General features: G+C 37.5%; 1 protein-coding gene across 1 annotated transcript; it reads right to left on the reverse strand.

Moving 5' to 3' along the window:
- Positions 1-2,705: 2,705 nt before the first annotated feature.
- Positions 2,706-9,430, reverse strand: LOC146474782 (major facilitator superfamily domain-containing protein 12-like). The gene is made up of 11 exons (XM_085116855.1): positions 8,910-9,430; positions 8,354-8,462; positions 7,856-8,065; positions 7,669-7,729; positions 7,003-7,454; positions 6,831-6,923; positions 6,392-6,484; positions 5,785-5,958; positions 5,016-5,113; positions 4,181-4,317; positions 2,706-3,106 (listed from the first exon to the last, which is right to left on the reverse strand). Exons 1-11 carry the CDS (start codon positions 9,428-9,430, stop codon positions 3,081-3,083), a joined length of 1,974 nt encoding a protein of 657 aa, XP_084972981.1. The 3' UTR covers positions 2,706-3,080.
- Between the last annotated feature and the right edge of the window lie 294 nt (positions 9,431-9,724).

The raw sequence follows: 9,724 nt of genomic DNA on the forward strand, positions 1-9,724 counted from the left end.
ATCTCATGTGATCTCACAGCACGATAACGAGGTAGAATAAATAAATTTAGCTTTATGGTGTCTATTATGATCCCGAAATGATAGAAAATCATTGTCCTTTAAGGTTTACATGTAACCGTTCGCAACCACGGTGATTAGCGATTTGAATTTGGCTCGCAACAAAAATTAACCGTTTCAACTTTAAAAAGTTCACACAAACTAAGAAGTTAAAATGAAAAATAATGTTCAAAATTAGCATTATCTTCGCAAAAGTAATTGGCCCACTATTTTTAAGAGCACTTTGTTGATTTTACGCTTTTGAATGCGTGACAAGGAACTGTATACATTGTATTATACGTAGCCCAAACATTTGATTGCAGTCATTTGAAGAAGAGACCTTGCTTTTTCGCTCGATGTACTTGATATGAGACCACGCCATGTACAAAGGTGCGATTAAACTCTCTCAATGTTGCAATGTTTTGCTCCACCGAAATATTGAAAAAAAATCAAAAATCCCAAAAATATTTAGTTCGCGATGGAATTGAACAAATAACACTTCAGACTGTTCCCAATTAATGATCAGATTTACTGTTATGTTTATTTTAGGCGACTTTTAAGTAACGTATGGTGTGGACACCGTGAAAACCGATATCAGTGGGAGCGGCCAAACCGACTTTGTCGCCGTTCGCCTAAAATAAAAATCTGATCGAACTCAAAGTATTTTTTCTAGAAAGACTTCATCTAGAGCTATGTCCTGGCAAAGTTTGGGAATTTTTGATCTTTTTCATTTTTCACACCTCCAGGCGAACTTTCTTGATTGCCGCTCTTAAAACATTATTTACGGAAAACCGTTACCTATATGTAAATAAGCCGATTCCTAAAATAAATTACCGGCTGTTCTTAAACAAATAAAAACTTGATAAAACCAAAACAATATAAACAAATGGCGTGGCTCTCACGCTTTCCTGCGGTACTCAACAAGATCAACGAATTAGAAGACCTCGGGTCCCTGTAGCCTGCCAAGTATTTCGGGAGACGGGGACGGACTCTGTCTGTTTGGAACGGTGATTTATCTCTTTACCTTGCAAAAAAGGTTTAGTTGCTCTCTCGTGTTGTTTTGCTTACGTGTTGTTACCGTTAGCCTGCGAACACAGGCTATGTTACTGGCGTTTTCTATTGTGTTTGTTTGTCCGTGTGCGTTTGTTTGGATTGTTTATACCTCATTATTGTCTACCTTATTCTTTTTCTCTTTTATCATCTAGTATGAATGCGGGTAATTCGTCCAAATTTGATGTCTTAATTATATATATCATTGAACGTCCGGGAAATCAAGTATCAAATAAAGAGGAGAAGTATGTTTCCATACTTAAAAGACCAAAAAGCAAACATTTATTTTTTTTATAAGAAACATATTCAGAACGAGCCGATCAAAATATCTGAAGAAAATAATGGGGTGGCGGGCTATTTTTCTCACATGGCCATCTCCATTCACGATTCTGAAGAGACATTACGCTTTATTACCTCTTACGCTGCCACCTTTGGATAGGAGGGGCACCACAGGGCTCCTTCCTAAGTAGTGACTGCAGATGTATTAATGTAACGAAGGCAACTCACAGGGGAAAAGCAACAACGGCAACAAAAATCTAATCTATGTGGACCTCATTTAGATTATGTGACGCCAAAATGTTTGCTGTGGCGGATTCGTCAGATATATGGATCTGTTGCTTGCATTGGTTTTGCAAAGGAAAAACTTGACTTATTTAATGTCTACAATACGAAATTTTTTGTTAGAAAGGAAGTGAACAAAACAAAGTCGATGGAAATAAAATGAAATTTCAGTTAAATGTTTTCTTTACGTCTCTGTTGTACTATTATAAACTATTGTTTTTTCGCTAGTACTGAAAGGCAAAACTTACACTCTTTAATTTATTACAAGAAAGAAAAAAACGAAACGAAGGCGATGGCCGAAAATGATGAAGATTTCAACTGAGTAACACTATTATACACTATAATTCTTATTATTGAGAGATACAACCATTTGTTTTGTGTTGCTGAGCTGTATCAGTGGTGCTCTAAAACAAATCTTGCACTTTCCTAATAAACCAAGAACAAAATTCGACGCACGTTCGTTTCCTATGAGTATTTTATTAATGCCAAATACCTCTCTACAGTTAACCCTATCAGTTATTTCAATTATTGTTTAAAGAATCTTATTTGGTGATGATAATGTGATAAAAATAAAGGCACAATATGAATATCGATACTATGAGTACAAGATAAATGTTCCCATTTCAGTTGTTTCAGGGGCAGATGTGCCCTTAAGGCACTCTATGATGGAGTCACTGTTTGTATCCATTGAGACAATTCAGTTTTATTCGAAGGGGGTGGGATATGATATGAAATTCTCTCCACGTCAACTTATTTTTGCTCGTTCTCCACCAGGGTTTGGAGAATTGAGCGCACATCCCCAATAAAATTTTCGAGCAGTGTCTCTCTGGAGGTTGCATCAGACTGGTGTGAGTCTGTTACAACTCGAGGAATAAGATCAGATCAGATATAGGAGCAGTCAATGAGAAATGAAATCAGTTGATAATATTCATGTATTTTAAATATCTTTATTTGTTATAATCATGCCTGATCGCTTGTAAGTAGGAACCTGAACCTGAACACAAATTCTTCAGTACTCAGAAGTTCTGGGGAAATTTAGAAATCTCGGTTGGGGATGCAAGATGGCCGAACGCTGTTTGACAATCATACCGTAATAACAATGTAATGTGACGCCATCGTTTCGCCTTGCGGCAACGAACTCAAAGAAAACAGCTTTGGGCGTACTATCTATCTTCCAAGAGTCATTCTCATAACTTTAATATTCTACGAGTTATGGAGGGGAGTGGGGTGCGGAATAAAACCTCGATCACAGAAGACGCAAAATTCCGGTCTGGATAGGACACATTTAGATCCCCAATCGCCTTGTAATCTTAAGTGTATGAATCGACGGGTAGTTAACGTTTATCTCCAAATTAATCTTAAGCAATGAGAACTGATCTTCAGAAAAGAAAAAAGGAAAAGAAACTCGTAATAGCAGTGGTTGTAGTACTTTCTCAGTCTTCACAATCTGTGTGACGACCTGTGAAACAAATCATTAACATTAAGTTGATTGATTGATTGATTGATTGATTGATTGATTGATTGATTGATTGATTGATTGATTGATTGATTGATTGATTGATTGATTGATTGATTGATTGATTGTGAAAAGCATAGTAGCATTCCTTAGGTACCATAGATGGATCACTCTGTCGTTTTAATATTGTTTTTCATGACTAGTGAAATAATTAAATTACAGGATTGGTTTCTTTTTCCCCAAGCGGGTGACGAAAGTTGAGTAAGGAAACTGAGGTCGTAGCGAATACAAAAAGCCAACAACAGGTTTTGTTAAGGCCTGCGAGGAATGCTGCAAAAATTCCAATTAGATGTTGAATGGCTGCAAGGCTGCCCTGGATAGCTGCTTTTGTCCTTTCACATAACATTTGTAGCACAAAGCTAGAAAGTATAGCCTTACAGAAAACCTAGCGGTGAGATAGGTATACCATATAAGGCGACAATATTATTCCGTGGTACAAATTATTCCGTGGTACAAATTCTTATTTGCCGTGAAATGACAACAACTTACGAGACCTCAATCCATATTAAGCATTGTTTGAGCACAAAGTGTCTCCATACGCCCTTTGAGCTACATGAATATTGAGACTCAATTGAGGCTACGGCAATGAGACTTGGCAAGTATATAGTATGACCCAAACAGTCTCCTTTGAAGTGGAGCGAGTACGTCACATTTAATAATTACGTCATTTCTTTGTCACAGCCACCGGATTTGCCATCTTGGATTTCAAGAATATCTCCTAAACCCGAGAAAATCATCCAAACTAGTTGAAAAAGTTATCAAAACCAAATGGTGTAAAATTTGTCAAAAAAAAAGGTAAAACAGCGCAACTTTAGACAAAAAGTGACTGTCTTCTTACCATGAAAACATCAACTCACGTGAGCAATAAGAATTATTAGTTATTGCCAGATATATAAATTATAGGAGATTTCATAAAATTTTGTAATGACAAAAGTTTATTTTAATAAAAGGTAAACTACTTTCTTTCCTCTCCCAGGATGTAGGGATTAATTAGGAACAAAGAAAAGTGAAACTCACCATTTTGCTTGCGGGCTTTTGGTGTAAATTGAAACAGCAACACAATTGACATACTGACGACAGCTAGTGAAACTGGCACAAATGAAAACACCAAACGTACATAATCGCCACACTCTTCGCAGTCCGCAGTTTCGCCACTGCAAAGAAAACAAAGAATCAGGGTAAACCTCTCGATAGTTGCCTACGCTTTTGGGGCAGATTTTAGCTCATGTTTTCATCATATGGAACACCATCGGCCTTCCCTACTTCTCCCTTTGACGTACAATCCTGGGCAGAAATGTTGGGCTGGTGTCTTATTAACTACAGACGAAAAACCTCTCCACCTCCCTGCCCTCATGCAATGTTGTCATGTTGCTGTGTAATGTACAGTTTGAATGTTTTCAGTGGCTATCAACGTTGTTAGAAGAAGAAGTAGAAGAAAAAGAAGAAGAAGAAGAAGAAGAACAAGAACAAGAACAAGAACAAGAACAAGAACAAGAACAAGAACAAGAACAAGAACAAGAACAAGAAGAACAAGAAAAACAAGAACAAGAACAAGAAGAAAAAGAAGAACAAGAGGAAGAAGAAGAAGAAGAAGAAGAAGAAGAAGAAGAAGAAGAACAAGAACAAGAACAAGAAGAAGAACAAGAACAAGAAGAACAAGAACAAGAACAAGAACAAGAACAAGAACAAGAAGAAGAGGAAGAACAAGAACAAGAAGAAGAAGAAGAAGAAGGAGAAGAGGGTGGTTGACGAGGAGGATGAGAAGAAGAAGAGGATGGCCGAGGCAATAGTTGGCATCATTGTATTTTTATATGAAAATATTGTAATTCATTCCCAAGTTTACCTAACTTACCTTTCTTCGGGAAACAATTGTTGAATAAGAATCATCAAGGGTCCTCCTATTACATATGACAAAAATCTTGTAAAGGCAAATACGAAACCAGATGTGCTCTGAGAGGGAAAACAAAAAAGTAACAATAATGTTCGATGTAAAGTGACAAGCTTACCATGAAAGCAATACAGAAACAAAAAGAGGGATCTCCTAAAGGCCTATCTGTGTTTGCACAGGTGTCTATCAAACGCCAGTGTCTAGTTACGGGTTAGTTTGAATGAGATTTGTGCCTTGTATTTGATTCACACTATGAAATTTGATTAAACCTTGGAATGTTGAAAGTATTTTCAACTCTTCTTTGTCGTTCTCAGTTGTTCAATCACACTGAAAAATGATTCTAAAACGTTCGTCACTTGTGTTGTAAATTCGCCATAACGTATTCTGCACTTGGAAAGCAACTGAATCGCTTAAAACATCACTATTGCCACAACAACAACTACAACAAATCGCATGATATCATAGGCGGAAGAAAGAGCCCGCGTTGACACTTAGCGAACATTATTACCATATTTATCCTAGAGGACTGCATAAGCCTCACTTATATCGAGTCTCATTGTTCTTTCCTGCTTAGTGTCTTCTCTTCAATGTATTATAGAGGAGCAAGATATCATTTTAGACCCAGGCAGTCAGAAATATCCATGTTTAACTCCCTTTTTTCTTAGACTATTTCTTCATCATTCTCCTTATCTAAATGTGGAATTCATCTCCGTTCTTAAGTGATCAAACTCACCTTGTGGTCTCCAATGAGTTCTGTTGTGAAGCTAAGTGAATTAACAAGCATAGTAGAAAATCCAAATCCCAGTAATACAACGGCTGGGTAAATCATCACTTTGTTGGGTTGGGTTATGAAATAAAACCACACACTGGCGCAGATCACAAGGAGTGTAGCCGTGATGAAACACCACTGAAGCAAAAAAGAAACGATGAGAAGGTCATTTCCATATCTATCCTTCTCAAAAGTATTCTTGGGCAGATAAAAAGTCAAAGCGAATAAATGATAAATCAATATCAAAGAATTATTAATGGTTTGAAGCTATATCAAACCCTTGAAAGAGTGTATCATCTGGTTTCCAAAACCTTCGAAGTTGGTTAAGTAAACTCCGTAGTGCCTTGTTTTTCCAACCCAACCTCTCGGTGTAGTTTTTGGGGCCATACCAAACTGTTTAAAGTTTCTTCTCTCGCCGTTCAACATCTTAAACGTTGTGGACAAGAAATCCCTATTCAATATCCCAATATTCAATATTGCATGATATACTGTTCACCTTATCACGATCACTGAGAGCAATATCAATCAAAATATTGAGCCTTGAGTCTCTGACTTCAGATTATTCCAATACCTTATTTCCAATTCTTGAAACAAATTGCTTTGAAAATCCTGCAGATGCTGTTGCACTGATTAACATTATAAGTGGTAGATAAGCAATGGATTCCTGAAAAAAAAAAAATGGGATTTTACATAGCGGTATTTTTTATTTGTAATCTATTTCTTTAAGGCCTTTTAAAATTTTTATAAATATGGTTTTATCAATTAACTAACTTCGAAACTGGCCATAGAAAATATTGAATAACGAAATAATTGTGTGGATATAAACTGATGGCGGGATAGAAAGAGTTTAATAGCAGATATCGAAGAGCTAAGAAATAATAAGACGGCGTGGAGGAAAAAAAACAATAAAATAGCTAGATTAATATTGCTGGATGAACGGGTGGACAAATAAACAGACTGATAGGTGAAATGGTTGCATATTCACAAAATTGTTTACAGTCTTTACGTACCGTTCCAAACTGAAGACTGTAAATCAGGAAAAGTGGTAGATAGGCGTATGAGTGGTTGTGTAGGATCCTTGTACACGTCATGATGATGGCCACCTTAACGGAAGGAAACAAAAAAGAAACGATAATGTTAGAGTCAAGCTTGACTTAGTCCGCATGGGATATGCCAATGTACCTTGTAAAGATGAGGATCCGTAAGCCAGGCTCGTACTGTTTTGGGTGCAGGTGGCACTGGAAGAACAGACTCAGGGTCACTAGAGACACTGGAAAGCTTGCTGTTCATCCTGTAAAGTGACGAGGAACAGCAAGTATTTTCCAAGGGATCCTGCGTAGCGGTGCTTGATGGTAACTTGTATACGTTTGTGTCTGTGAATTCATCAGGATGATATAGACTGAGTTCGCTTTCACTGACATCAAGTCCTTTATTTTCAACCCCAAGGGAGTTGTTGTTTGCTGATGACCATGCTGATGTTTCCTTTCTGGTTGCCTTGACTCTGGTGCTTGTTTCATTTGGAATTTTCAATATCACTCCGGTAGAGTCACTTGCAACTTCCACACAGGATCCTTTGAAGGTATTTTCTTCGGAAATCTTCGTAAGGAAATTTTCGTTCCAATAAGCATTTGATCCTGCAAACCCGTAAACAACATTCATAAGAAAGCGGTCTGGTGTTTAGCCTTCGACATCGAGAGCTTTCCTTTAAGTAGGACTGTGAGGGGTTTTTTTATTTGGACGAAAAACTGAAAGAATAATAAATTTCCATGCTGCCACCACGCATACAAAATACGCATAATGACACCATATAATATACTCTGACGTCGTATACACTGAGAAAAGGCATACCTGTTGCCATAGGGGACATCGATTGTGCTCGAGTATTCCATGAAGTGAAAGACATTTTTCTCTGAAACAGAAGACAAAGGATCAACCAATTTGTGAGCATAACATAAGCCACAAGTCCGCTTTATCTGTTCACCCCCCCCCCCCCCCAAAAAAAAAACCGTTATCGAAATTTGTTGTTTTTATCAGCGATCCATGATAGTCCTACTTTGACAGATGCATGAGTAAAAAGAAAAAAATTATAAAAACGTAACGTAAAGTAAGTAACGGAAATCCTTACCACAAATTTTCCATATGCTGTTAACAGTTTCTTAATCTTCTCACCATTAGGCTCTTTACTGCCAACGTGAAAAATCAGAGCAAAGAAAGCACCTACCCCTGTCAAAATTAAAGCCAGTACCTGGAAAACAAGAAATGAGTATTAAAGTTGCTTACGTGCCCAGTAGAGCACCACTCAAAGGCAAAAGAACACCAGAACCTCAGAGTTTGTCTGGATTGCAATACTTAGAACCAATTATGACCCAATGCTCTCGGGTCGTTGTAAACCACAACATTACAAAGTATAATGTACGCCGCAAAAAAAAAGTTTTCAAATGTCAGTAAATTGATGTTTATAAACAGCAGATTTACCAATGTCGTTCGCTTAGAATGTAAAACGAATTCAGCTAAATATCACTGGGCACATTACCGTGAAATACATGGCACTTTTTGAAGAAATGCGATCGCCATTTTGTTGGCCAAAAATTGTCCAAGCCACAAGATAGGTAGTAATGCCACTTAAGTAGGTGAAGGCGGTCCTTAAAAAAAGGAAAATCGCACGTTATCAATAATATTAACTTAAAATGTGTCAAAATCAAGACACTATAAGTAAATCATAAATCAACTAATCCTCCGAAATTTACAGACCTAATTAACTTAACCCTCCGTAAGAGTCGAAAATTTACAGACACTATCTACACGTTAATTGAATAGTGTCTAAAATATTAACTATTGGTTGTTTGTTGAAAATGCCATACACGCTTAAATAAATTCCTTAACAAAATAAACAATAAATATGGCCTTTTTTTTGTTGTTGTTGTTTTTGTTGTTGTTGTTGTTTTTTTTCAGTTGGTGAATATTGTAAAGATGACGACAAAAGCTTTTTATCCTTTCACAGGGTTTATCCCGGCGTACCGGATAAGGCGTTTTGTCCTTTTGATATTTTCTTCAGAATAATTCCAAAGTGAAGAAGGTGATTAGCAAACCTCAATGCACTCAATTCAACTGCTTCACTTTGATCTTTAGCAATAACTGGAATAAGTGAAAGGTGGCCAATGTCCAGTAAGCTGCCTGCAACAGCCAAAAAAGTGTTCAGTATGGAGAAGTATATCATTATTTGCCATTGTCCGCCGTCACCAGTGCAAAGAAAACAAGGGCTGAAGAAGAGCGGTAAGAAGACTGCTGCCAGAACGGTTGCAAACAAATGCCACGACTTCCTCCTTCCAAGCTTCCTGGACAGGAACGGAACGTCGATTCTGTCCACCAACATTGCGCAGACAGGTGCCATCAGCGCCTGAACAAGCTGTTTTTGAAGAATCAACCAGCCAGAATTAACCGCAGAAATACCAAGCACTTCCATAAAGAAAACCAATTGAAACGAGTGAAACAGGTACCGCATTATGTCATTTATCACGTGGCCCACTCCACACGAAAAGCGTTCAAGAGCTGGTGTTTGAGATTCCGAGCTTAGCTCGAAAGATCGGCAACGAAGCTTCAATAATGGCATGTTTGACAATCTGTAAATAAGGTTAGCAGCATATTAGATTCCGTGACATGGTGCTTTTGGATTCAATATGCCAATCTTGGTTCAAAGGGGCATCTCCGTTTTTTGGTTGAACATTTGCTAGATAATCAAGGATCATGATGATGACGAATTTTCATAGAAAGAACGAGTCACAGTACGACTAGGAATAACTTGGAAACGTGAGTTCAACGTTTCTAAGTTGAACAGTTTCCATACACATTACAATAGCCTTTAAAAAAACTAGCCAATATTTCTCGGCTGTTATGGGTGAAAAGT

The sequence above is a fragment of the Pavona decussata genome, unplaced genomic scaffold (assembly GCF_977016875.1).
Source record: "Pavona decussata unplaced genomic scaffold, jaPavDecu1.1 SCAFFOLD_87, whole genome shotgun sequence".
Classification (NCBI taxonomy): Eukaryota; Metazoa; Cnidaria; class Anthozoa; order Scleractinia; family Agariciidae; genus Pavona; species Pavona decussata.